At 36.9% G+C, this 27,940-nt stretch overlaps 2 protein-coding genes across 9 annotated transcripts; one reads left to right on the top strand and one right to left on the bottom strand.

Annotated features, from left to right (window-relative positions):
- Window positions 1-948: 948 nt before the first annotated feature.
- On the bottom strand, window positions 949-6,637 carry LOC141556664 (BAG family molecular chaperone regulator 5). 4 transcript variants are annotated; one of them, XM_074291174.1, is made up of 3 exons: window positions 6,021-6,637; window positions 5,706-5,795; window positions 949-3,326 (listed from the first exon to the last, which is right to left on the bottom strand). In XM_074291174.1, exons 1-3 carry the CDS (start codon window positions 6,266-6,268, stop codon window positions 1,955-1,957), a joined length of 1,710 nt encoding a protein of 569 aa, XP_074147275.1. In that variant the 5' UTR covers window positions 6,269-6,637; the 3' UTR covers window positions 949-1,954. The 4 variants fall into 4 exon arrangements, with proteins under 4 accessions (XP_074147275.1, XP_074147276.1, XP_074147277.1 ...); XM_074291175.1 differs by lacking the exon at window positions 5,706-5,795 and having other exon boundaries at window positions 6,021-6,268; XM_074291176.1 differs by lacking the exons at window positions 5,706-5,795; window positions 6,021-6,637 and adding an exon at window positions 5,851-5,991.
- Window positions 5,204-27,804, top strand: LOC141556665 (cytochrome c oxidase assembly factor 8-like). 5 transcript variants are annotated; one of them, XR_012486589.1, is made up of 6 exons: window positions 6,316-6,459; window positions 16,620-16,817; window positions 18,235-18,298; window positions 20,986-21,076; window positions 24,427-24,861; window positions 27,125-27,804. XR_012486589.1 is itself a non-coding variant. In XM_074291181.1 (5 exons), the coding sequence occupies exons 1-5, from the start codon at window positions 5,207-5,209 to the stop codon at window positions 24,527-24,529; spliced, it is 516 nt and encodes a 171-aa protein (XP_074147282.1). In that variant the 5' UTR covers window positions 5,204-5,206; the 3' UTR covers window positions 24,530-26,793. The 5 variants fall into 5 exon arrangements, 4 of the variants coding, with proteins under 4 accessions (XP_074147282.1, XP_074147279.1, XP_074147283.1 ...); XM_074291181.1 differs by lacking the exons at window positions 6,316-6,459; window positions 27,125-27,804 and adding an exon at window positions 5,204-5,266 and having other exon boundaries at window positions 24,427-26,793; XM_074291178.1 differs by lacking the exon at window positions 27,125-27,804 and having other exon boundaries at window positions 6,293-6,459; window positions 24,427-26,793.
- The last annotated feature ends 136 nt before the right edge of the window (window positions 27,805-27,940 follow it).

Below are 27,940 nucleotides of genomic sequence, written 5' to 3'. Positions count from 1 at the left end.
AGACAATGCAAAATTAAACAAAACTGGGGTGATAGAGATGTACCATGTCACATCTTATTTCTCAAAAGTTGAAAATGTCACATTCAATTAACAGGCAATATTGTATAGTTCAGGGATTATAATCCCTTTAAAGTTTAAAATGATCCATTAAAAAAGTCAGTGAGGCAACAATGGAAAAAAGTGAAAACACAAACTAAAAACAATACTATGATGGGCTGGGGAACACTGGGCAAAGAAGCTATCATACACTGATTGCTTCTGCATCTGGTTTCCCCGGTTCCTGTTATATAATGCTGACAAAATGGAAAAAATAAGTGAAGCACTAAGTTAAGATAGCCAACAACCTTTTTGTAAAATCACCAAAAACAAAAGCTAACCACTTGTTTAAAGTGGTACTTTTATTAAAATTTTTCCTTTGCCAACAGTTTTTTTCCTAATTCAAACAACAAAAACATTTGAAATAATATTAACATATAGTCCAAACTATATAGCCTAATAGATTTTTAATATCTTCTGAGGGAAATGTTATAGAAATGTCTGGCTGTCCCATATAGAATTTGGGAACCTATAAGGATAATACTACTTTTAAGATGCTAAAAAGGCACTTCACTTTTCAGAAATTCTTTTGAATGGGCTGGCAAGACAACAGAATTAAATTTAGAAAAAAAATACTTTTGGAATCTTATGAAAACTTTCAAGCATTCTAATTATTTTAATGTCTATTTCAGAATTTTAAAAAAGCTTCAACATGTAAATAAAATTACTCCCAGCAATCTAATGACTACCCAAGTAACACTATTTCAAGGCCCTTTTCCTTTTTCTTTTTTAGTTTAGTGCTTAAAATGCTGGCATCTCTTTTCCAGTGGCAATTAATTTCTTATAATGACAAGTCAAGGGAAAGCTACTTCAGTAGCTGTGTTTTGCAATTATCTGTTGCCAAATAACAGGTTTATTTAACAAATTTATCCATTACATAACCTTGATGGTCAGATGGAAGAAAACCATTACATACTATATATGTTTTCTGACCCTTAGCATAACTTGCCATTGATAACAAGTTATTCATTTCTAGTCTCCACAAGTTTTTCTTTCCCTCAAACAAAATCAAAAACTTAACTAAATTCACACAAATTACTAGCATTCAACTCAGATTTAACATACAAAGTTAAAAAAAAAAAAAAAGATAAAAACTTAAAAAGTATCGGAGAACTTTATCTCCTCTTCAATACCATCTATAACTTTCCCCTTTTTTTGCTATTAGTTTTCATAATTTCATTACAAAAAAAGGGAAATAATTTGTTGACCACCTCGTTGTCCCCCATGCATGGCATAGGGGAAAAGATATTATTTTAAACACAAAGTTTTACCAAAAAAGAAAAAAAAGTTCTTCAAACAACAACAAATACTAAAATGGAAAAACAAATCAACATTTCTAAATTTAAAAAAATTAGTTTTCCTTTTTGCTTTTATTTAGCATATTAAAAAATTTGTGCTGCTCTAGTGTTTGGATTTTAATCTTACCAGGATTAATCAAGTTAATCTATTTCTCATTTTCATAATTATTTCGAGTATTGAGTAAGGCGGCTATCTGAATTTTAAAACATCTGCATTTTTTACTTTTGCACTATCCATTTAAAAAAATAGATCAATTCTTACAAATTCTGCTTCTTAACACAACTCTTTTTTTTTTCCAGAATAAAAAAAATACACATCATACAGATAATACAACCCAAATGGAAATGCTAATGGGTTGTAAATACATCTATTTTTGCACCATTAAAAATGGTAGATATATAATCTGCTCAAGTCAGGGGTCATAAACAAATACTGGTATTGAAATATGCATGTTTAAATCATATATATGCCTCAGTAGACTGAAAGAGCTCTATATAAATATATAGAAATCTACATAAAGTGCAAAACAAGCAATATCAAATGTGTGACCTCTGGTATCTTAGTATTCCCATTCATCTGATTTCAAGTCAAGATAGCTGAGAATATTCTGTGCAAGCTTCACAGCTTGTTTTCTGGCAGCTTTGCATTTCTCCTCTCCTTCAGGATCCACAGCATCTAGTGCTAACAGTTGCTTTGTGAGGAGTTCCTCCAGCCGTATATAGGTCTTATCAGTTCTATTTCCATCAAATGAAAGAACTTCTCGCAAGATCTCTGACAAGCTTCCAAGAACATTCCAGATGGCTCTGTGGGATGGGTGTTCCTCAGCAACCCCCTGCTTTCTTTTCTCAAGAGCTTCTTTCAAATCAATAAAAGTCATAAGTGTTTGCACTTCTATTACAGCTCTTCTTCTTGCTTCTCGAATACATGGGTTCTTTCCAAGGTCCACTTCATCCAACTGTCCAATTAAACCCTGCAATTCTGTCTTTGATCCCAGGTATAAATCAGAAGGATTTTGTGCTTTAAGAAGTTCATTCTTTACTTCTCTCATTTTCTTGAGAACCCCTTCTATTTTTAAAATGGATTGATTCTGTCCCAGGTCAAATGCATAAGTAGAATCTGCTTCTTCTTCTAAATCCAAATATTTCAATAATTTGTTGATATCTTCTACTACTTCCTTCCTATAATTTCTTATTTCTGTACGTCCACAAACATCTAAAGCATCCAGATCAGCAATCAACCCTGACAGCACACAGGACAAGTGCTTGCAAGTCTCACTGTTATTTACTCCCATTAAAAGAGCAATAAGAGTCCCTCTGGCTTTGTTCACTTCACACATAACAGAGTTTATTTTGGAGACCGAAGGATGTGCATCTTCAGAAAGTGGCAAGGAAGGCTGCCTCTTCATGGAATCTTCAATAATCTCTTGAACTGCACATATTCTGGTCAATGTGTGATATCTTGCTTTTCGCAAAGAGATTTTCCCTCCAGTTTTTACATGTGTCAGTCTCAGTATGACATCTTGGATGGCTTCTTCAAATTCATCTGTTACCCGGTTATCTCCACTACAGAGTGGAGCAATTTCTTCCTTGACAAGTAACTGAGCTTCCTTAAAAATATTCTCTATCTCTATCCGGTGTGGGTGGTTTGCATTCTGCTCCAGTTCTTTAAGAAGGCGCTCTATGTCTTGAGCAACTCTTTTTCTGGCTTGTTGAATATCCCCCTTTCCTTCAGTATCTACAGAATCAACTTCAAAAAGTTGTTTAGTTAGAATCCTCTCCAGCTTCTTATAGTTCTTGTCATCTGAAAGACCACTGAAGCCAATTACTTGCTGTTCAATACTCTTGACTTCCTTTTGTATTTCCTGAAGCCTACACATAGCAGGATGTTGATTTCCCATATCCATACTTTTATTTGGTTCAATTCCACAAGAGCTAAAAAAAAAATAAAAGAGTGATTAGCTATTTTAACATAATTATTGAACAATAAATTGACATTTAATATAATTTCATTTCTTCCACATTATTCTTTACATGGCAGTATTATGTTAGCTTTCTATTTCAAAAGTTGGCTAAATCTTAGGCTACATTTCACATTAATAGTACATTTCAAGGATCTATAACTATGGCTATAGCTATTCCTTCACCAACATAATCCCTCCTTGATGACTAAGTAGAAAATCTAAAATCTTCGAAGACCCAAAATTCATCACCCTGAGGCCAACCTGAACTTACCCAAGATGTTCTTCAGATAACAAGTGGAGCGTCTATCACTGGGCACATACTGAAAACCATTCCTGCTTGGCAGATCCTGCCAGTTTTGTCTTTGAAATTTTTCATGCCATTAGGAGAACAAAGTAAGAACTATCAAACTACACAAATAACTAAAATTAGAAAAACAATTATATACTACATTATGTACTATAAACTAGGACCAAGAAGACTTGGATTCTGTGGCACTGGACCTATATATCTCAAATATCCTCAATACAATATCCTGTAATAAATAACTATGACATAATCTATTTAAAAAGTAGGTTGCAAATAGCTTGGAATTAACATCATTACTCTTCTATATTCTTTTAATTTTTTTTAAACTATCAAATTGGCCTTTCCTTTTGTTTTATGTAATATTAAAAAGTTTAATGGTTGGAAAATAGAGAACAGATAAAACTGGTTTTCACTTTCTCTGACCTAATCATTTATATCCTTTTTTGCAAGAAATGATATCTAACAATAAGAACTAGGTTATTTTAGCAAGGATGCTGGAGAAATCTTACCCCTTTCTCTCCACCCCCCCCAAGAAAACAAAAATCAAACACCTACAAGAGACTTCTGTTAAGTCCTCATTCCTCAGGATCATTCCTTAATCTACAGTTTCTATTTTCTTTCTGCATTCACTCCAAAATTTCAAAAACCTTTCCATTAGAGATCTGGGAAGTATTCCATAGAGTGTTACTGGGATACATCAAGGGATACATTCAGTACTAGTGAAAAGGCTGGTAATATCTGAAGACAGAACTGGACCTTGGGTTCTGCTACAACGACTACTAAGACTGCTAAGACTTTAGGCAAATTACTTCCACTTCCTTCTCTGGGTTTCATTTCAATTTTCTCATCTATAAAATGCAAGGGAGAAAAGGCAGACTAAGTGAACTATCTTAAGATTCCATCTAGCTCCACATCCCATGACTTAGCTATTTCCCTCTACCCCCCATATAAGGTCCATATGGGACAGAGTACTGCTACTCAATCTGGATGGACATCCCTTCAATACAAGAATCCAGAATGATTTAAAGCCAAGTGGTTGATGGTATTCCTCTGCTCTACCTATTGACAAAGAACTTCACTCACAAATGCCATTCTCAAAACTGCCTTTTGGCAGAGGCCAGATGAACATATATCCATATGAATATGTTAAAAACAAAATTTTAGGGACACAGAAGTGAATGAGGATTTGGACCAGGTGCCACCTCCCACCTTGAGATCTTGGTGTTACCCCGTCAATGGTTTCTTCAAGTTACTCAGAAGCAAAGAAATGATGTTAAATTGCTGAGCAGTGTTGGAACTGGCCAGGCCCCTGTGTTTGCTTCCAGAAGTTGTTAAGATGGAGGAGTCCCTTTATGGGTTAGATGTCAAAACCCAAGGGTTCATCCTGTGTCACCCTGCTCCAGCTAGTTGTTCTTAAAGGAGCACGGGCTCAGGGGACTGGCCACTTCGGCCACCTTCTATGGCTTGGCTTCCTGGTCAGGGCTGCCGGACTTCCAGGGCATCTCAGCCCTTGACTTGGCCCTGACCTCACAATAGGGTCGGCCATGGGGGAGGGGAGACCACGGGCCTTCAGGAGGCTCCAAGCTGGGCTCCCGAAGGGTCAGGTAAAAATCGATGTCCCCATTCCCTTCTACGTCAGTAAGGGGAGGGGATCGAAAGGGCTCCAAGTAGGGAGGGGCTATTGAGAGAAGCAGCCAGGATGGTGAGGAGACGCCCCCTCCCTAAAAGCTGAGGTCCCGCCCTCAGAATTTGAGGTTAGAGGGGGCCCGGCTTCTGAGGGCGTCGGGGAAAGAGGGTCTGGCCTCGGAGAGCACAGGAGGAGGGCGGGGCCCGGATTCTAAAGGCATGGGAGGAGAGGGGACCTCCTGGACTAGGGGAGACTAAAGGCAGACTCGGCTTCTAAGAGCGCGGAGGGAGTAAGGGGAGGGACTAGCCTCTGGGAGTCTGTCTGGATGATAGGGGAGCGGGAAGAGGGGACGCAGCGGAGGCGCCGAGGGAGACCTGCCTGGGAACGAGACAAGGTCTCCCACGAGGGATACATACCCTTCTAGGGCGCCCTGGATGGGCTGCAGGGAGCGGTCAGTCACCTCTAAGGGGTCTCTCACTCTCGCTCTTATCACCTCAAGTCGGATACTGAAAAGAAAGCGCCCCGTTTCGCTCAGCGGCCCGCCCCCCCAGCGCCCCTCACCTGTCCGACCGTCGCCATTTCCCGCGGCCCGGCCACCTCACCCAGCCTCAGCCGGGCTTCTTCCTCTTCCTTTATTCTCTCCACCTCTTTTTCCTCCTCCCCCACCTCCCTCCGCCCCCAAGCCTTCCACAGGTCAGGCGCCTCCCAGCCCCGGAAGGGCCCCTACACACCCGCGGCCTGGAGAAAAGTCGCTCCGCCCCGAGTCCTCGGGAAGCCGGGGGGAGGTGCGTCGAGTCTGCGCCGAATCACCAGGCGAGGGCGGTCCAGGCTGCCAGATGAGGGTAGGCCCCGTGGCCGCCGCCTCCCCAGACGCGCCAGCCGCTTCCGCCGTCAGCTGGTCCTCTCTGGGCGAGTACATAGTCAGCCCCCTGCTCTCCGGCTCCTGCTCCTTCTCCGGCTCCTCCTCCGCGGCCGCCATTTTACGAGACTGCCGTAAAGCGGCGCAGTCGAGGCTGATTCGAGGGGATGCGAATGGCGGCGGCCGCGGCGGTTACACGGGTGGGCTGGAGGCGGGGGGTCCTCTGTCTGCCCCGCCGCGGCTTCGCTCTCCACGGTGGCCGGCCAGGGCCGGAAAGGGGAGCAGAGCCCGGGGACTCCACGCAGAGCCGGGTAACTGGGGTGTCAGCGGGCGGGCCTGGGGCCCCCGAGGTGGGAAGGAGGCCTGGCGAGTCCGCGGGTCCGCCGTAACCCAGCCTGTACCCACGGAAGCGACGCTGGTGTCACTGCGCCGGGCCCGGGGAGAGGGTGTCAACGAACCTCAACGCGTGTCTCTGTGTATGTGTATGTCACTGAACCCCGACGCGTGTCTCTGTGTCACTGAGCCTCGGCCTGAAGGGAGTGGCAGAGAGTCACGGAGCCCCGACGCGTGTCTGTCCCGGAGCCCCGCCAGTGGGAAAGAGACGCCGAGAGAACGTCTCTGAACCCGGGCCCCGTGGGGGAGGGTCGCAGACGCGAGAGTCTGCCTCCGAGCCTCGGCCTGTGGGGGAGGGGCCAAGAATATCACTGAACTCCAACCGCTTGGGCACTGATTCTGATGGGTAGCTGAGCCCCGACGTGGGCCATAGTCACGATCCCGGGACAGACGGGAAGAGGGACGCCGTGACTTATCACTGAACCACTCCTCTCTGGCTCCGCCCAGTCGGCCTTGGAGAGAGTTTGTTTTATGCTAGGCTTGAGGGGCGGGGTGTCCCCTTATGCTGGCATCTGGGGTGGGGGGGCAGAAGAAGCGCTCCTCAGCCCTCACGGTCAGATGGCCGCGGGGTGACTTGGGCCGGGAGGAGGTGTGTATGGAGTTATGCCCTTGTGCAGCACCCCATCGTGTGTGCGCTCGTCATCTGTGATACAGGGGGCAGAGCTGAGTAGTGCCTCCGTCCTTGTGGGACAAAAGGAGAAAGGGATGTGGCCTTTTGTCAGCTCTCTCCTCTCCTCCACGCCCCTTGTCTCTGGAGACACAATTAACCACAATCTAAAAACAGTTACTCTTACTCTAGGGACTAGACTACATTGGTGGCTAATCTCAGGTGTGTCTGTACTTGAGGGGAAAGTCGGGATACATGAAAAGTTTTTGTAAAATTAATCAGAACAGATTTCAGTACCTCCCATGGTGTACTGTGAAACCACCTCCAGCCCCGGAAGAAGTATTTCTGGTGGTTTCAACCAGAGTCTTTCACATGTTTTTGTGGGTCCAGTTCTTACCCGCACTCCCCATTTCTCTGCCACATCTCAGTGCTGGCTCTGTTGTATGCTTGTGTTTTGTTGCCATATGAATACATGGATTCACTGATCCTCTGCGGAAGATACAATAGTTAAAATGTGGAAATGCAGCACCGAAAAGCAGTGTGGCCCAGCAGATTGAGAGCCCGCCTTAAAGATTTGGTCAAGCCTGACACATTGGTCAAGTACTTAATCCTCAGTTCCTTGGGATGGAGGAAGACTCACCTTCTGAGTTTAAATGCGGCCTCAGATACTAGCTGTGTGACTTTGGCAAGTCTTAACCCTGTTTGCCTCAGCTCCTCTAGTGTAAAGTGAGCTGCAGAAGGAAATGGCAAACCACTTCAGTACCTTTGCCAAGAAAATCCTGAATAGGGTCAGGAGGAATTGGAGGAAACTAAAACTACTGAACGAGCAAGTTTCAGACTGTAATTTGGATGATACATTGTAGCATTGGTAGGGAGAATTTACTTCCTATGAGTTTGTTTATACTAGTGAAATCATTATATTTTGTTCAGTTATTCCCCAGGTGATAAGACATTTTATTTCCATTTTTTAACCACCAAAAAAGTGCTAGTATGGTATGTATTACAATTTGATGTCATTTACAGTGAGGTATCTGAGTTGAGTTGGCTTAATGTATCCTTTTCTAATTTTTTTTTCCCTGAGGCTGGGGTTAACTTGCCCAGGGTCACACAGCTAGGAAGTGTTAAGTGTCTGAGATCAGATTTGAACTCGGGTCCTCCTGAATAGGGCTGGTGTTCTATCCACTGCGCCACCTAGCTGCCCCCTATTCTTTTCTAGTTAATGATTTGAAATTAATTTCTTTTTTAAAAAATAGTATTTTATTTTTCCATCTACATGCAAAGGTAATTTTTAGCATTCACTTTTTTAAAAAGGGTACCCTTATTTCTTTTGTAAGGAGGCTAACTAATTAGGATAAATTTCTCGTACATACTCTCTTTTTAAAAATTTTATTGATATCTTTTATTTTACATCTTTAGATTCCCCTTTATTTCTCCCTTTCCTGCCCCCCAAAAGCCACCCATTTTTTAACAGGGTCTTTTCTATTTTTTTTTTTAAATTTTTAAAATTTTATTATTTCAGATGAATAAATTTATCTACCACCTTGCCCACCTCCAAACAAACAAAAAACCCCAAACCATTGTAACTGATATACCTAGTCAAACAAATAAATTCTCTAAGAAACCATATCCAAAAAGTATGTGTCTTAGTGTACATCCTGAGACTGTCATCTCTCTCCATAAGGAATGACTCTTTTCCAGCATTCACTTTTGTAAAACATTGTATTACAAATTTTTTACCCTCCCTTTCTTATGTCTCCCCTATCCGAGAGAGGAAGCAATCTGATATGGGTCAAATATGAGCAATTCTCTTAAACATATTTCTGTATTTGTCATGTTGTTCAACTAAAATCAGATCAAAAGGGAAAAAAAAGCACATGTTTAAGGGGGAAAAAAACCTTATAAGCAAACAAACAAAAAGGTGAAAAAACTCTGCTTCGATCCATTTTCAGTCTCCATAGTTCTCTCTCTGAATTCGATTGACAATTTCCATCCCAAATCTATTGGAATAACCAAATTGTTGAGAGCCAAGTCCATCACGCTTGATGCATGGATTGGTCTTGTTACTATTACTGTTACTTGTTAACTATTACTCTTGGTTCTATTCACTTCACTGAGCGTCAGTTGAGTCTTTCTATGAAAGACTCTCTTGGCCCCTCTCAAATCATCCTGCTGATCATTTTTTATAGCACAATAGTATTCCATAACATTCATGTACTGATGGACATCCACACAATTTCCAGTTCCTTGCCACTACAAAAAGGACTACTACTAACATTTTTTGCACATGTAGGTCCTTTTTTCTCTTTTATGATTTCTTTAGGATACAGACCTAGTAGAAACACTGCTAAATCAATGGTATGCACAGTTTTATAGCCCTTTGAGAATATGGAACTTATTTCTTACATTCTTCTCTCCAAAATTGTTTGTTCATATCCTTTACCCAGTGATGTATTTTCCATTACATTGTGCTGACTGAAATTTTGAGGACTAAACTTTTGGAGAAGAGGCAGAGAATAGTAATAGCAACTTCACCTCCATCTCTCTTCTTATATCAGGAGATTATTTATCTTGTATATAATTCTAGTTATGGTGACAGATCTCTACTGATTTTGCTAGAGTTCTCATTCAAACTTGGACCCTCTTCAGAGCAAGAACTCATATTTACAAAGTATATGAATAATTTACAAAGTAAGTGAATAGTCTTAGAGAACATCAGTATATAAGAGCAAAAAGCATGCCAGTTTCTTGAAGGACTCACGCTTGTCACATAGGGGAAGAAGTTTCACTGTTGAATAGCTTCATAAATTTACTGTCCCATGCCTCTTCAAATGCCCTTTTATTGTCTTGGTACAGTGTAGCTATGCCTTATATAACTATACTATTACAGTCTTCAGTATTGATATGCTAACTAAAGGATGCTATTTATATTTCTCTCCAGCTGTGCAACTGCATGTTAAAATGACATAACTTAACTATTCAGTTGACATTAATGGAATGTCTGAGATTATGAATAATACAAGCTTATGCAGTATTTTTATTTGGAAAAGTGTCAAGAATAATGTTATTCTGCAGTCATTTGCAGTTGTGTGGTGAGGAGGTAGGCTTATATAGTGGTGGGGTTTTTTTGTGCCACAGATCTAAAGATCCATTTTTTTCTAATTTATTTTCATACTATGACAGAAAAGCAAAAATATCTATTCTTAATGCTTCTGCTATCTCATCACCCTTTCAACCTTTTTAATTTGGCTTCTAATCTCAGTATTCTATTAAAACTATCCTTTTAAAGATTATTGGTGATTTCTGAACTGCTAAATCTGATAGCCATTTCTGCAGTCATTTGCAGTTGTGTGGTGAGGAGGTAGGCTTATATAGTGGTGGGGTTTTTTTGTGCCACAGATCTAAAGATCCATTTTTTTCTAATTTATTTTCATACTATGACAGAAAAGCAAAAATATCTATTTTTAATGCTTCTGCTATCTCATCACCCTTTCAACCTTTTTAATTTGGCTTCTAATCTCAGTATTCTATTAAAACTATCCTTTTAAAGATTATTGGTGATTTCTGAACTGCTAAATCTGATAGCCATTTTAAAGTCCTCGTCTTACTTGTCCTCTCTGTAGATTTTGATATTGTTATTCACCACTTCTTCCTAGATTTTCTCTTTTCCCTTGTTTTTTTTTTTTTTTTTTAATGGTTCTTTGCCTTCCAAATCCTCTTCCTACCTGTTTGCTTCTTTTCTATCTCCCTTGCAGCTTCTTTATCTATTTTCAGTCTTTCTGTGGCTTCCACCTAAATTGCCTCTGATTGTGTCCTCTGGGACCAAGAAGAGCAATTGGAATGCTTCTTCCACTGGAGAAATACCCCTTCCAATACTTCCAATGGTACCCTCATTTATTTCCCCCCTTTCCGGCTCCTCTCCTTAACACTCCTCCATGCCAACTTCTCCTGGTTCCTTTATCTAATTCCTTTACTTCCTAGACTTAATTTCCCCCTTTTAGAGTTGGAAAGGACCTTTAAAGTCTTGTAGTCCTAGCTCCTCATTTTACATATAAGGAAACAGAAGCCTAGAGAAGTACCCAAAGTCACCCAGAATTTAGGCAACTTACTTGACTGTCTTTTCTAAAACACAGCACACAGTATTCTGGATTTGATCTGGCTAGTGCACATAATTTCTCTCACTTCCTGACACTGCCTTTTTAAATCCAGCTAAAGGTCATATTGACTCTTTCAGTTGGCAAACTCAAATACTTCAATGCTCTTTTCAGTTTGTAATCCTATGCAGGTTGCAGCTCAGCCCATGCCTCTGCCTTCTGTGTGATTCTTCCATAAATTTGCCAAAACAGAACCAACTGGAATGCTAGAGGCCTTCACTTTTCTTTTGACATCATGAAGGTGAAAGTAAAGTGTCCTGGTGTCCGTCTATCCTTGCTCACCATGTCACAGCCTGTCTCTTCTTTTTATCACACATTCCTTAATGATATCTGTTACAACTATCTTTCTGTAATCCTGCCCTTTCCACCATGTTCCACTCTATATTCCTCTGTGATAATACTCATTTTTAATTCTTTGGAGACTTTTGTATTCTATGTTTCATTGATTTACAGCTATTTTGGTAGCATGTACACACACACACACATATGTATAACTCATAAACAGTTGTAGTAAAGAAGAAAATTGACCCAAGAATGCAACTTCTTGAGAAAAAATCCTAACTGGAAAATGGTAGGATTTGTTTTGTTGATGAGGAATTTGTCTGAGTAATAAAGGAAGCTTAAAGAAAGGTTGCAGGTGGTCATTGTGAAAATGGGAGGGTAAAGGTTATGTTTATTCTTACCATTCTCCTCTTTCCCTTAAATGTTTTGTTGATTCTTTTTCTTTTTAAAAAAAATAATAGTCACTTTCCAATGACTTGTCCCTCCCCATAGAATGCGTACTTGTATCAGAAAAAGTAGTCTACCAAAACAAAACAATCTATTGGCCAGGTCTGTAAATATATCTTTCTGCATCTGTAGTCCAACATCTCCATGCCAAGAAGCAGGAAGCCTACTTTACCATTAATCCTCTGAAATCAGGATTGGACACTAATTTGATCAAAGTTTTGAAGCCTTTTGTGTTGTTTCCTTTTTGTTGTTGTGTTTATCACATAAATTATTCTCATGGTTCTGTTTATGTAACTTTATTAGTTCATACAAGTCTTGTCAAGTTTTTCTGAATTCTCCATATTTATCTTTCTTGCAGTGAAATAATATTCCATTACGTTTGTGTGTTGAAATTTATTTAGCAGTTTCCCACTTGGTGTAGGCATCTACTTTGGTTCTAGTCTTTGCTACTACAAAAACTGATGCTATGGATACATTGCTCATATAAAACCTTTCTATAACAATCACAGAATTTAAGAGTTGGAAGAGAAGCAATCTAGTTTCATATATAAAAAGAATCTATATTATAACATACTCAACAAATTGTAGGGTGTGATTCTTCTAGCACACTCTCCTTTCTTGACTGTCATTGCAGTAGCAATAGAGTACCATTTATAAAATTTTTCTTTATTTGATAAGTTGCCATTGTAAAAACATATATATTATCAGATGGCCAACCTGGTTTGCTTCTCTCTAGTTGACCAGTTTGCTTCTCAGAAAACAGATTCACTTGGTTAGTGGGATCATACACAAAACCCTTATATGTATGCAGCAGTATATATTCTGTTCACAACACAATAAGACATCAAAATAAGAACTTTGTGGCTGCTCTATCACACTATTAACTTATATTAAGCTTTCTAAAACCCCTCAAATTTTTCTTCTCAGTTTTAAAAGTAATTTTTAAAAAAAGGATACAGAAATTTCTAAAGGTGATTAAAAATAGGACTTTATTTTTCCTCTATTTAAATTTTTTCTTCAAATCATAGATTTAAATCTGGAATGCCATCTAGCCCATACCTGTCATTTTACAATGGAGAAATTTCAGGTCTAGAGGTGAAAGTGATTTTTCTAAGATCATACATAGAGTTGGTAGCAGAAGCAAGGCTCAAACCTAGCTCTTATGACTGCAAATCCATCATTCTTTTGACTGTACTATGTTGTTTCTTGACTTTATCTGATTTAGTCCATCATTCTAGATAGTTGAGATTTGGGGGAGGGGGGAATCTTAATTCTGCCATCCAGTGTGTTAGCTATTTTCAATTTTGGACTAAGCCTCTCATGCTATCCTTGTGGAAAAGATAAAAATGGATAAGTATACATAGGTGGATTCAGATTTTGTTGAATGGCTAGATATATACAGTAATTCTGGGATTTGTGCTAATTAACCTTCCCCCTTCCCTCCTCCCCTCCCCCCAGCAACTTAAGTAATGGCATAGAAAGCATACTTATCAAAGTTGTATTTAGCACAAATATGAGAAGGTGAATAACGTGTTCGATGACAGAGTCCAATAATATCTCATAAAACATTGGGAAAAATCAAGGGGGAAAAAAGGCATAATGAAGCTCAGGAATCAACTTTCCAGGTACTAGATCTATGGAGAGGGGGCAGTGACAGGATAAAGAGGAGGAGTAGTTTTGGCCAAAAAAAAAAAAAAGTGCTCTTCACCATGAAAAAAAATCTTAGTTTTTCATAAATCACTTTAGTATGTGATCCAACACTGAAATATGATAGCCAAAAAAGTTAATGTTTTCTAAGAGTATGTTGAGATGAATTGTACTCAAAGAGGCAAGCAATAGTCTGTGATTTATTCTGAGCAGACTATATTTGTAGTTTAGTTTAGTTCTGGGTACTCTGTTTTAGGATGAACATTGACTAGCAGCAGTGCATCCTGAATAGGATGTGCAACACCTCAAAATCATGCCATATGATGATCACATATCATAGTAGCATTAAGCATTTGCAAGATTGTCATCAGGAGGTAGAATTAAATTTGGCCTATCCCCAAAGAACAGATCTAGAAAAAACAATTGAAGTTGTTAAAGAGAATGAAGGAAAACTTTCTGACAATCAAAGGTTGATGACCTTTGTCAAAATTATTGTTGAAAGTTTTCTTATGCAGTTGATACTTGCTCTTTCCAGTTGCAGCACTGACTGCAAGTTCATTCATTTCCTCAACTTACTAGTTGAGATGGGGGAGTTGGATTACATGTTGCTCCCCATTGCCATCTTTGAGTTCTCTACTCACCATTGTAGAGAGCCAGAACTCTGGAGAAGTATACTTAAAACAAGATGTTAACTCAAAGGAATTAATAAGACAATGGTTATCTAGTTTAGTATAGTGATTAATAGTTCTCTAATTCAGTATGATTGATTTAATCCTACAAGATGTTAACTCAGTGGAATTGAGATAATGATTCTCTAGTTTACATGTACTTAGTATAGTTCTATAAGTTGACACCTATTCTACAAGATTGACACCTATGATGATGTACTTATAATAGAGTGTGTAAGAGCTAAGAGATCTGAGAGGGAGGACAGACTCAGAGATAGAGAAGACAGAGGACTGGAGGCTGGAGGACAGACCCTCGTAAGATAAAGACCCTCATGATGACTGTCCTGTCTCCTTCACTTCTCCACTAAGACCAAGGCTCGTCTGAAGGTCCCCCAGAAAGATAGCCTGGTTCCAGGCAAAGGAGACAAACAGTGAAGGAGATAATAAAGACTTTGGACTTTATTCCTGACTATTCTTGTGATTATTCTACTGAGACCAGGGCCCATTCGGAGGACCTCCAGAGACCTAACCAGAACATTACACACCACTAGTATTAAGTAACTTTTTTTTCTTTTGAGGTTCATTCAATCCATATCTACCATTCACTCAAAATTCTAGTAGCCATTGTCACCTAACTTCAGACATTCCCCATCTTTCCTATAGTACTTCAATATTTGTTCAATGTATTCAAACACCCCAAACTCCTAGTTTCTTAACTTACTCTTTTCCTACTTCTCTAGTCCACTTCAGCCATGTACAAACTTGTAGTCCACACACCTATAAAAGATCCATTCATTTCAGGAGTTCTATGAACTTGAATGGGAAAATACATATCTTTAATTGATTTCCTTTTTAATCTTATATATTTTGTTTTATGCATTTAAAAATATTTTTTGGAGAAATCTAGAGGTTTCACATACTACCAAAAGGGGTCCATGGCCCTTGACCCAGAGGAACAGGTTAAAGTTAAGAACCCCTGCCCTGAGTCAAATTTAGAAGAATTCAAGTTGTTCCCCAATTGGTAAATGGTCAAAGGATGTCAGTTGGCAGTTTCCAGATGAAATCAGTTATCTGTAGTCATATAAAAAAAATGCTCTAAATCTCTCCTGATTAGAAAAATGTGAACTAAAACAATTCTAAGGGTACTCTTGGATCGACTAATTTGATAGAGAAGGAAAATAACAATTTTGAGGGGGATGTGGAAAAATTGGGACATTAATGCAACTGTTGGTGGAATTGTAAATGGATCTAATCATTCTGGAAAATAATTTGGAGCTATGCTCAAAAGGCTATAAAATATTCACATCTGTTGATCCAGCAATATATCTATGTCCCAAAGAGAAGTGTTTTTTTTTTTTTTTTGTTTGTTTGTTTTTTAAGGATCTATATGTACATAATTATTTATAGCAGCTCTTTTTGTGGTGACAAAGAATTAGAAATTGAGGCAAGTCGGGGGGGGGGGGGAGAAGATGGCTGAACAACTTGCTGTATATGTGATGGATGCTCTCAGAAAAAAAACCTGGAATGACTTACACGAACTGATATAAAGTGAAGTGAACATAAGTTGGATAGAGTGCATAGAATCAGGAAGAGTTGAGTTCGAATGTAACCTCACACACTTCCTATTCATGTGACCCTGGACAAGTCACTTAACTTCTGTCAGCCTCAGTGCTAAAATGGGTATTATAATAATAATATCTACCTCTCAAGACTGGCATGAGGATCAAATAAGATAATTATAATCTGCTGACACATAGCAGATGCTATGTAACTATTAGCTATGATAATGCTAGTGACATGATGAATATTTGTTCATGTGAATTTTTGTCCCATGTCATTTCATTCATTGCAGTTCTTGTCTATGCTTTCAAATAAAGTTGTTCCATATCTTCATTTATGTGAGTCTCTCTTCTCTTTGTGTGCAGCTTTTAATTGTTTTCATATAAATACTATGTAGAAGATTTCTTCCTTTTGTTCTCTTAATATTTAGTGAATAACAGTGCAACATTGACGCCTTGCTTTATTATCTGATGCCTTTTATTCTTGTTATATAACTGACTTTTTCCTTTTATAGTCATATGTTCTCAGTAGTATCTTTTATGTCACTTTTTGCATAAAGATAATCATAAGTAACATGCTGCACCCTATGGATGCCCAGTAAAACTTAAAAAGAAAACTAATGAAGGAATTTGGTGAATCTAGTTTCTTTATTAAACTTAAATCATGTTGATATGTTTTAGTTTTATATATTAATATTCTTTTTCTTCTTCTTAAAGCTGTCAAGATCCTGCCCTCCCAGAAAATCTTGCAATGATTGGATTGGACCCCCAGATAGATATTCAAATCTCCGACCAATCAAATTTTACATCCCTGAAAATGAATCTCCTTTGGAACAGCAGCTTAGAAAATTAAGACAAGAAACACAAGAATGGAACCAACAATATTGGGCAAACCAGAATCAGACATTTAATAAGGTGAGCTTAAGTTTTAACAAACTATAAGTTGGATTGTTGGCCACTTGGTGGTGCTAAAAGTACCTTTATTTCTTTGGTTATTTGGTAGTTCACTTATTTAAATCTCAATTCACAATGTAAAAATAATTTGAAAAGTCATTGTTGATGTATTGTGAATTTGAAATTGTATGCACACATTATACATAAAGAATACAACTGTGTGTATAGAATTGTTTTGTGTAATTTGACCCCATTCTTTAAATTTCTTGCCATAACATTTTATATATAATTAAAAATAAATATAAAAATAATTTTAAAAATATTTTAAAAATTATAGTTTATAAAACTAAATATAAATATTTAAATTGATGTGTATATATATATGTATAATGTTTTTATCCATTCTGGTGAGCTGTCAAAAATGTGTATTTGTTATCCTATTCTGTGAGTTTAGAAGCAAGCTTTGTACAATCAGAAGTTTGTTTTAGAATTTCCTGTGCTCCCTATCTCTGTAAAATGCTTATGAAACTGAACTGAATTTTGATGGTATAAAAATATGCAAGGAGATAGGAAGGAAATCGAGGTTGCAAACTTCTTAGATTTCTGTATTCTCTTTGTGGATGTGGATAATAAAAAAGAGAAGGAAGCAATGGAGAATTGGGACAAGAATTAGGACAGGATGGCATGAATAAAACCAATAATTAGCAATCTAACATAGTGATTTTATTAACATTTCTAATTATGTTCATTATATTGACAAGTATAAATTGATATTTCTGTAAGAAAAACAGTTTTGAAGAGGGTTTAAATAAATAGAAAGCAGTGAATGATACTGTCAAATATAGGCAAATTTAGCACAAGATTCTTATAATGTGTTAACTCTGAGCTAGTATTATGCTACTCTGTGCAAGACACTGTGCTAAACAATGCGAATACAAAGATGATATTAAAGATCTTAAAAATATAGTAAAGGGATAGGACGTATATACCAATAATTACACCATAAATCAGAATGTGATAAATGCAGAGGACAAATCAACCAGAGAGAGAGATTAGGGAGGAAAGGATTTCTTTTGGAATGATAGAGAGGCACCCAAGCAACATCTTGAGGTAAAAGAGCAGGATTTTATCATATGGAGATGAGGAAGAAGGGCTTTCCAGGTGTGAGGGATGATTTGCTCAATGACAAAGAGGTAAGGAAGGGTAGAAAAGACAAGAGAATGGCCAGTCACCTATTCTGGATATAGTCCCAGGCTCACCTGGAGTGTGACCCTTGGATGCTGGCATACCTGGCCCAGGTGCTGGGCACACCTTTCAATATAATAGTGCACAAAGGGAAGTAGGAGAAATAAGTTTGGGAAGAAACATTTGAGCTAGTGATAAAATGTCTTCAATTTCAGTCACACAATTTCAGAAAATGACAGTCATCATCTTTTAGGAAAAAGAAGCATTTATTCACTCAAGATTGAAAGCTAGAGGTCTGGGACTGAAAGACGAAACAGGTTAGTTCAACAGTCTTTTTTTGTATTATAAAGATGCCATTTTAATAATAATGTTTAGTGCTTCCAAGTTCTCAAAACCTTTTATAGCTCATTGGGGACCTCACAATAGTCCTGTCATTCTGATCTTACTAAGGTCAAATGATTTGCTCATGGTCCCCCTGCAAATGAATGTCTGAAGTAGATTTGAATCCAGGTCTTTCTGACTCCCAGTTCAATATTCTGTCTACTAAGCCAGTCTTTAGATAAATAAGACTATCAGACAACTGTTTGTGACTTGCATTTTAGGAAGGCACTTTTAGAATTATGGTCAGGAATATTTCATTATTTCCCTGGTTTTCCCTCAAATGATTCAGAATGCAATCTATCTAACCTTTCTCAACTTGTGCAACTTTTGTCCCTATCTTCCCATAAATTCAATATCCTCAAGATCTTTCTTAATGTCTTTTAACATTACAGAGTTATCAGAATGACAATCAGGCTATCCCTTGCTCTCTATATGTACCTTTTCCCATCTCATATTGCCTTGCTGATTTCATTGTGCTTAAGCTATTTCATGTGCTTAAGTCATCATTGATTATAAGCCATTTATAATATATGCCCAAACTGTTAGATCACCCATTTTTGATACTTGAGAGATGATGGTGTTTCTCAATTCACAGTCCTATTGGCATAACTATTAGAATAATATTGTTTAAAAGAAGAGTTTTTGGTCAGAGGCTCACTAATCTAGAGCTGAAAGAGACTTCAAAGGCCAGCTTAGTCCAACACCTTTATTTTGTAGATGAAAAAAACTGGAGATTCATGGAAGTTAAGTGACTTGCCCAAGTTATTTATGCTGAGGAGAGCCCTGGAATTGTTGGAAATGCTACGTACTTTTATTTTATTTTTATTTTTAATGTCTCATTAGTGCCTTAAGACTAACATCAATGTAAATTGATTCTCTTTGTTCTTCACCTGTGGCCAATAAAGTACAACTGAGCAAAACAAACCAACATATTGGCCACAACTAACAAAACGTCCCATTCTGCACTAGAAGTCCACCACTTCTGCTTAGAGGAGGAAATCATGTTTTGAATTCTCTGACTTCCAGGGCATGAACCAGAGTGGTTTTTTGTTTGTTTGTTTGTTTTATTTTTTAAAAATCTTGTGTTGGTGCTCTTTTTTTAAAAAAAATACATATACACATATATTACTGTCACTTTCTGACTATTCCCTCTAAATGCTCCCTTGTAACCAGTATAATTAAATATAATAGATCATGTCTAAAAATAGAGGTAATAATCTCATATGTACAAAAATATTTATAGCAGTATTCTTTGTAGTAGCAAAGAAATAGAACCCAAGGAGATGTCTCTAACCAACTGGGGAACAGTTGATCAAATTGTGGTATATTATTGTGTTGTAATAAATTTTATATATATATATATATATATATATATATATATATATATATATAAAAGAATTTGGAGGAATTTGGGAAGATGGAAACAGAATGAAGCAAAACTAACAAAATAATTTACATGACAACTATATTAAAGGAAATGATAAATGATGAACAGGCTGATTTCAGAAAAGCCTGAAAAGACTTATATAAAATGATGCTGAATATTCCCAATCTTCAATACCTCCCTATTTTCTCCAAAATAAAATAAAAATTGTCTGCTACATAAGACTTTCTAGAACATGATTCCAACTTGTCTTTCCAATCCTAATTTTTATTATTCTCACAGTACTATTATTTCCCCAGATGCTCCTTCCCTCCCCCCCAACAAACCAATAGAGCTCTTATCCAACAACAGCATCTGGCCTTTGCAAAGTACTAGATTAGATGTGAATAAAAAGATATCAAAAACAGAAAATATGTAATCTCTCAAATTATGATCTTTAGAATCTTTTGTGTGGCTCTTGACAGTGGTTAGAAAACCCCCATCCAGACCCACCTTAGAATATGGCCCATGAACTAAAAATGATTTTTGCATCTTGAAATACATTATACTTTAAAATGTAAAAACTGTCCTAACCTCACATGTTTTTGCAGGCCACAGAATTTACTCTGAGAGCCATAGTTTGCCAACAACAACAATTCTTTAGAGATGTATAATAAAGCCATTAATAAGAATTAAAAACTGGGAAGTCATTTTGATGTGATATACACTAATCTTTCCTTTGAGAAATGGCCTGAAACCACAGTTATTTCTTTTTTTTTTTTTTTTTTTTTTTCCTCCTGTGAGGCAATTGGCATTAAATGACTTGCCCAGGGTTACACAGCTAGGATGTGGTAAGTGTCTGAGACCCAGATTTGAACTCAGGTCTTCCTGACTTCAGGGCTGATGCTCTATCCACTGTGCCACTTAGCTGCCCCCAATCAGTTATTTTTAATAAAATAACCTATAGGATATATATACAATTTGGTATGTACATAGGATTGAATTTCAGACTAGGATGCCTGAAGGGCAAGAGTCTCTCATCCAGTAACTCTGCTCTCATAATGGTGTTGCATTTCTTATTTTGTGTTTTTCAAATAGTAAAAAAATTTGTGATAGAAATATAAATCTGAAATTATATATTTTCCTTATACTTCTTTAAATGATTGAAAGCAAAACTGAATTCTATGCTGTAGTTATAGTAGCAAAAATTTTTTCCTGCCTAAATCTGTGTCATTGTTTTATGTCTACATTAACTTTCAGGTAAAAAATTAACATTGAATGCAGAAGAAATGGCAGATTTTTACAAGGAATTCTTAAGTAAAAATTTTCAAAAGCATATGTACTATAACAGGTAGGTGTATCTTTTTATTTTAATACAGCTGAGAAATACTAAATCCAAATGGTTTATAATTGCACATTAATTCATGTAATAGTCTCTTTAAACTTAATAATTTCATCTTTATATAAGAGGCATATATTCCTACTGCCAACCTACTACTCAGAATTTTTAAATTTTGAATGATCTGTTTAACCTTCTTATTTTGGCCTTCTTCATGGTCTTACAGAAAGTTTAAAGGTTTGAGAAATATCAGATAAGAAAAGGTCTTAGGAATATTCTAGTCCAACTCTTTAGTTTTATAGATAAGGAACTATAGGTGAAGAGACTTGGCCAAAGTAACAGCTAGGATTTTGCCTGCTGCTTCAGATTTCAAATAGAAAAAAAATTTCCTTTTTACCATACTAAATTCCTAAAATATGTTTCTAAATGGTGATGTAGTACTTTGAACTAGGTTTTTAGTCAAACAAGTATTTATTGTACTTAATTTCTTTCTTCAGCTTCTGATTTGAGCAGATGACTGTGTTCTCTGTAGATGTATACTACCACATGATCTAAAATCTGTCTGGGCAAAGCTTCAATGGAAAGTGAGAGTGGAAAGTAAACAATAAAATTTAAGCAAAGTTGTGAAGTAGATGAAGCCCACAGCCTTCTCTTCTTTGTCTTTTTAGCCATTTGGTAACATTTCCTCCCGTCTTAGATGCCTGACACTTTCCTATTCTTTCCTCCTGTTCTCCGAAAAATAGGATAAACAGCTTTGTGTCTGTAGAAGCTGAGGGATGTGAGTTCATTTAGTACATAGGAAAGTGAAGCTTTGCTGTTAACTCTCACAACTCATTGTGAAGTTGGTGAAATTCACTTGTGAATCCAAGTCAAACTTCATGAATCATAGTCATATATATGAGCTACTTGTAATTATGCCTAATGACCTTGTAATGCAACATAATAATGCTTAAGAATTTCATTAAATGGGGGCAGCTAGGTGGCTCAGTGGATAAAGTACCAGCTTTGAATTCAGGAGGACCCGAGTTCAAATCTGGTCTCAGAAACTTAAAACTTCCTAGCTGTGTGACCCTGGGCAAGTCACTTAACCCCAGCCTCAGGGAAAAAAAAAAAAAGAATTTCATTAAGTAACTTTTAAGTCTTTTATTACCATACGTATTCTCAGCCATGTTTGCTTGGTTTTTATAGTTTGTTAATAATGTAGTACCATTGACTACTTATAACTTAGGTACATGGAGTGAGAGGGAACACTAGCAATGGAGTATTAGCCACAATTGCATAATTTCAAACTTTACATTTTTAAAATCTGATGAAAAGTGTTGTAGGAATCAATATGTGATATTCATGTATGATAGACTCATTCTCAGTAAATCTAGACAAAATACTTAGTGACTCTTCATACTGATTTTTATTAAGGCATCGCTTTCCCTTTGTATGGTCATCCATAAATAAATTCACAGAATTAGAGAATCTCAAATGTTAGAATGGTCAGGGACTTTAGCACATAGGATATCACAAAGTCCATGTTCTCCACTCCTTTCATTTTATAGAGGAAGAAATTGAAGCTTTCTGTGCAAGGTCACATAGTGAGTGCATGGCAGAACCTAGGTTTCCAGTTTTTTTTTAACCTTGTATGCTTTTCACTATAACATATTCTAAAAGTTTACACATCAGTTGTTTAGAATTCAGGGCACATTTTCTCATAGAAATGATGTTACAAGTTGTGATTAGGTTCTCAGGCCCTCCCCTGAAGTAATAGAAATTTAAATAGCGTTCTCATGTGGCTTGGGTAGTTATGTAGTTTTCAGAATAACTATGAAAGGCTTTATGTAATATGCTGTTTCACATCATCTGCTTGCCATCTCTTTGCTTTATGTTTGAGCTCTTGTTTGCTTATTTCCTCCTCCTGTCTCAAGTGCTGATAAAGTACTCTGAGCCTATTCCAGAACAGAAGTCCTGTGTTCACTCAACTCATTTGACTGAAAGTAATGGCATGACCTACATACTTATTAGCATTTTGGCTCTGAGAGACTTAGCTTTCAGAATATGGGACTCTTGCCTTGAGTTATAGATTCTATATGAGCATTACCACTTGAATTGGGGACTAAGTATAGTAATGCTAAATGTAAGTTTCAGGATATTCTTGAGGATTTTTTAAAGTCAAGTAAGTGATTATGCATGAAATGGATCAGCAATTTTTTGTATTTAGACAATTCAAAGACTGCTTTTTGGGGAATTAAAATGAAAGAAAAACTTATGAAATTGAGACACTAAATGAGAACAGAAGACCACTATAATCTTTCTCAGGTCAGCTTCAGTGATAAATGAATCCAATCATTCTTCTGGCCATTATGGGGGGAGGAGGTGCAGCCTGTCTTTTTTCCCTTTGAGCATAAAATGTGTTGCTCTTGTAAATAGGGTCCCAGGATCAGGCATTGTCCATACATACAGTGTAGCTCCCTCCTTCCCAACTCCCACAGAGCTTGTTCAAGTACTTCATTACCTATTCAACATATCCCTTGTCATTCATCTACCAAGTCTTTTTTCTCAGAGAAAGCTTTCTAACATGTATAGAAAATCCATCAAATTTCAGCATTTCTTCCTAAGGCCACCAATGTTCCTTATTTCCTGGAAACTCAAGTCAAGAATGAGCTTACATCACCAGAATAAGCAAAGATAGTTGGACAAAGGTCTTAGCCCTGATTCATTTTGAAAGCTAATAGAGTTCTCAGGAGAATGATGGACAAAGTCTAATAAAATAGAACTTAATAAGGATAAATGTAAAGTTCTGCATTTAGATTTTTAAAAATTCAACTGCATAAGTTGGATGGAGAATATAGATCTAAACAAACAAAAATAGTTCATTGGACAAAGGCCTAGGGGTTTAGTACATTGCAAGCTTCATATAAACCACAGAGTAGCATCAGAATCAAGAAAGGCTAAAAGGTGGGTCTCTGTTTCATACTAAGAAATACTGTCTCTACAAGTAGTCAGTTTCCATTACTGGAAATAATTCAAGTAGCAGCTGGATATTCTATTAGGGATTCTAGTACATCTATTAGCTTGAAATTCTGTGATTTCCTATAATTAATTTTTTTCTAAAATAATTATTTTTGAATATTAGATGATAAGAACCTCATAAATCATAAATATTATCATATCCTTCCTACTGTTTAATTGTACTAAATATTTAATGTTTGTGGCAGTTTAAGGAAATGGGAAAATTATTAACAGAGGATAGTAAGCTGAACTCTTTGGTTTTGGTACTGGATCTTTTCTCTGATGTTTAGAATATTAATCATAATTTATTGTTGCATGTAATATATAATGCTACTTGTTCTTTTTCTTGTGGTGAAATCTAGAGACTGGTACAAACGTAATTTTACTATCACCTTGTTCATGGGAAGAGTGGCTCTGGAGAGGATTTGGAAGAAGCTTGGATTCAAACAAGTGAAGAACAATTAGAAGCATGCCTACATCTGCCTTTACCAGCTCTTTGCTGACTGTGACATACATCTATTTACCTTGAACATAATTATTTCATATGAAAATGACTTGACAAACCCAACTTTTGTAGATGATAAAAAAAAATTTTTTTTAAGTAACAAAAAGGCTTTAAGAAATTTTTCCATTGAGAATCACTTTTATATTCCTGCCACAACAACCCAAGCCATTAATGTAATTTACATGACCTGGAATAGATTGTGGAAGAGTTATTTCGAGATAGAGGTGTGGTTCAGAGAACGTTCAGGTCTCAGCTTGCTTTTGTTCTACATGATTTTTCCTGATAAAGATAAGTATTATGATCATTTTAATTCTTGAGTTTGCAGGTTTTGGTCAGCATGTTTTGAGATAAGATCAAGGCTCTATAATTCATTGTGCCAGATTTGCCTAAAATATACTTTAAAAGGAATTGAGATTCCTCTTATGAGGTAATTAAGCCATCATAAACATTAACTATTCCAAGTATATATATCCATGTGCTGGTCGGACATCATATTTGTTGCCAAAGATTTAGAGAAATGCTTGGTCCTTATTTTGAAATTGAATATCCTTTGAAACAAAGGTTTGAAGTTGTGACTATATAGCAATTAAAATTTTATATATTTTTAAAAATAAATTAATAAGAAAGTGTGTACTTCCAAATGAAACTGTTGTTCAAAATATTTCTGAAACTCCTCTCTAGATGTTAACTCCTAATCTTTTGAATATTTTAATTTGTAACATATCTTTATCCTCGAAGGGTGATTGGAATTTTTGAAACATTGAGAAGCCATGTCTAGCAAATGAAGTAGGTGATGTTGCTGGTTAGGATAGCTTTGGGTTCCAAACAAGCTGTGATTCTAAAATAGTGAGTGGTTTTTTCCTGTGGCTATTAAACTGACCTCAAGTGTCCCAAAAGAGGTTTCTGAAATTGTCTTTAAGGTCTTTAAGGTGCTATGACAGCAGCATGTATGTTGACCTAATAAAAGAAACTATTTTGTTCTACTGGCTTAAATCATCCCTTTAGTAATGGGACAGATCAGCACTGATTATTGCTTGACAAACAGTGCTACTGAATAAGGGATCATTGGACTTTTAGCAAGGACCCCTGGAAAGTAAGAATGAAGAGTTCCAGTGCTCTGGAACTGGCTTATTTAATTTTTTCACATAAATATTATGTTTCTCTGAAGAAGAAAATTGAGCTACCAAACATATTTTGAGAAACTCAAAACATCTGACTTGAATTCAGAAAAGCAAGAAAATGATCCAGTTTCACAGCAGGGTGAAACTTAATGTCAGGGCTCTTTGAAGTTTGGAGTTAAAAGGTTCTAGTGTTAAAAGTATTATATTCCTTGACCATCATGGCCAGGGATTTTGGAGCTTAGTTGAGCAGAGCTCTTTGCCGATCTGTTCTTCACCTCTAAATTTGGCCTAATCTATGCTAACTTTTATGCCTTTGTCATCTGCCTTGAGGACATTAGGTTTTGAGAAAAAGCCATATATTATCGGTATTGTGGGGAAAGCACCAAGCTTAAAAGTCAGGGAAATTAAAATTCTGGTTTAGGCCTTTCATCATTGTATGATCTTGGGAAGGTCAATTCTTTTTAGACCTCAGGTTTCTTTTTGGTAAAGGATCTATATATTCCAATATACTTCTCTCAAAATATGTTTTTCATTTTATAGATAGAGCTTTTGTTGGCAGAATGCTTTTAGCAACTGAATACATAAATATGATTACTAAAATCAAAATCGATCAGATCATCTTTTAAAAAATAATAGTCAGTTATGTCTCAATGCCAAATGTTAACTTGGGATTCTTTAGTGTCAACTCTGTTTATTACTGGAGGTATAAATGTGCTGACGGAATTGATAGGAAATGAGGATGTACTCTGGCTTTAAGCTTTTCCTGAATTATAAATATTTGAGCCTAGTAATCATTTTAATGTTAGTGATGTCACAGATACACAGAAGCAAATAATTTCAAGATAATTTTGAATTGATCCTGATTGTATATGTACAAAAATTATTTTATTTATATAATTTATTTTTAAAAGAAAATCTTCCTCTCAGTTTTCAATGACATTGTAAGTAACCATCTTCAGATTTTAGTATTTAATTTGGTTGTATCAGTATTTAAATTTTTAAATATTTTTTCCTGTGCAAATGTTGTTATATACATTTCCATTTGGTAGAAATTATTGTTATCAGTGCTTTTAAAAGTTAAATGAAAAATTTTCTGTTTTCTATTTTTCTGTTTTTGATGGTTTTTATAGATATTCATTTTTTTGTGACAACAAGAAAATGCGGGCTTCAAACTACAGGGGAGATAACAGTCTTCCTTGCCTAGAGTGAGAGTGAGAGTCCAAAGTGAAAAGAGGTGGAGGTGGGGGGAACCAGCATATCCAAGCTTGAAGAGATCTCAGAATCCTGGTACTTGAGCTGAGAATTAGAGTTAGAAAGGACCATGAATCCCCCTAGAACCATAGAATGTCTATTGATAGTCCCTGCTGACCATACACCAGACCTCGTATGTCTATGTCCTTGTGACATTCTGTCTTTGACCCCTTCATTTGACAGATATGGGAAGCAAGTTCAGAGAAAAGAAAAGACACTTGGCCATGGCAACCCGGGGTGTTAAGTGTCAGAGCCAGGGCAAGAATACACATCTCCTGTTCGAGCATTTCTCTAGCTGAACTGTGAAGGGCCTTGTAAGGGCCTTGTTAATTTCAAAACTCTAGTCTCTGAAGTTCACCTTTATATAATGCATTTAAGAGTTTCATAGCACTTTGTATATGTTTCTTAGGATTACAAAATTAAGAACTAGAAAGAACTTTGAGATTAATTTCCTCATCATTCTTATCTCTCCCTCCCCCTTCCTCATTATACTTGATGCCCAGAGAGATGAAGGAAATTTGCTTGTTGTTACACAGGTAAAGCAACATAAGTATTTCTTTTTACAAATCCAGTCCTTTTCCATTGCACCTCATTATCTCAACAATGCTATTGGTGCTTCATTCAACTCTTGGGGTCCCAAGAACTACAGCTTTCCAAAATGAAGTATTGAAATTCTATCCCAATTTAATTGGTGACCCTTCATTTGTACCAGGCAAGGAATATGCATTCTAAAAAGTGTCTGATGCTGGAGAATCTATATATGACACCACCCTTTCTAGCTTGGAGATTATCTTCTAGAAGAATATATTCCATTTCTTGACAATACTCAATTAGTTTCTTACAAATAAAATACTTTAATATGTTTTAGTAGCTTTACTTCAGTAGGGTTTGGACTTTCATAACATCCGGTTTCCTTTTATATATTTATTTGTTTGTTTATTTATTTCTTTATTTCTGAGGCTGGGGTTAAGTGACTTGCCCAGGGTCACACAGGTAGGC

This window comes from Sminthopsis crassicaudata, chromosome 2 (genome assembly GCF_048593235.1).
Source record: "Sminthopsis crassicaudata isolate SCR6 chromosome 2, ASM4859323v1, whole genome shotgun sequence".
Lineage (NCBI taxonomy): Eukaryota > Metazoa > Chordata > Mammalia > Dasyuromorphia > Dasyuridae > Sminthopsis > Sminthopsis crassicaudata.
The sequence above is the reverse complement of the archived record's forward strand: the minus strand, read 5'-3'. Positions and strand labels throughout refer to the sequence as shown.

Coding starts and splice junctions, on each gene's coding strand:
- LOC141556665 (XM_074291178.1), top strand. CDS start 6,316: ATGCGAATGGCGGCGGCCGCGGCGGTTACACGGGTGGGCTGGAGGCGG. Junction 16,818..18,234: donor AGAATCAGACATTTAATAAG/GTGAGCTTAAGT, acceptor ATCATCTTTTAG/GAAAAAGAAGCATTTATTCA. Junction 18,299..20,985: donor GGGACTGAAAGACGAAACAG/GTTAGTTCAACA, acceptor ATTAACTTTCAG/GTAAAAAATTAACATTGAAT.
- LOC141556664 (XM_074291174.1), bottom strand. CDS start 6,268: ATGGCGGCCGCGGAGGAGGAGCCGGAGAAGGAGCAGGAGCCGGAGAGC. Junction 5,796..6,020: donor GACTTTTCTCCAGGCCGCGG/GTGTGTAGGGGC, acceptor CTTTCTTTTCAG/TATCCGACTTGAGGTGATAA. Junction 3,327..5,705: donor ATCCAGGGCGCCCTAGAAGG/GTATGTATCCCT, acceptor TTTTTTTTTTAG/CTCTTGTGGAATTGAACCAA.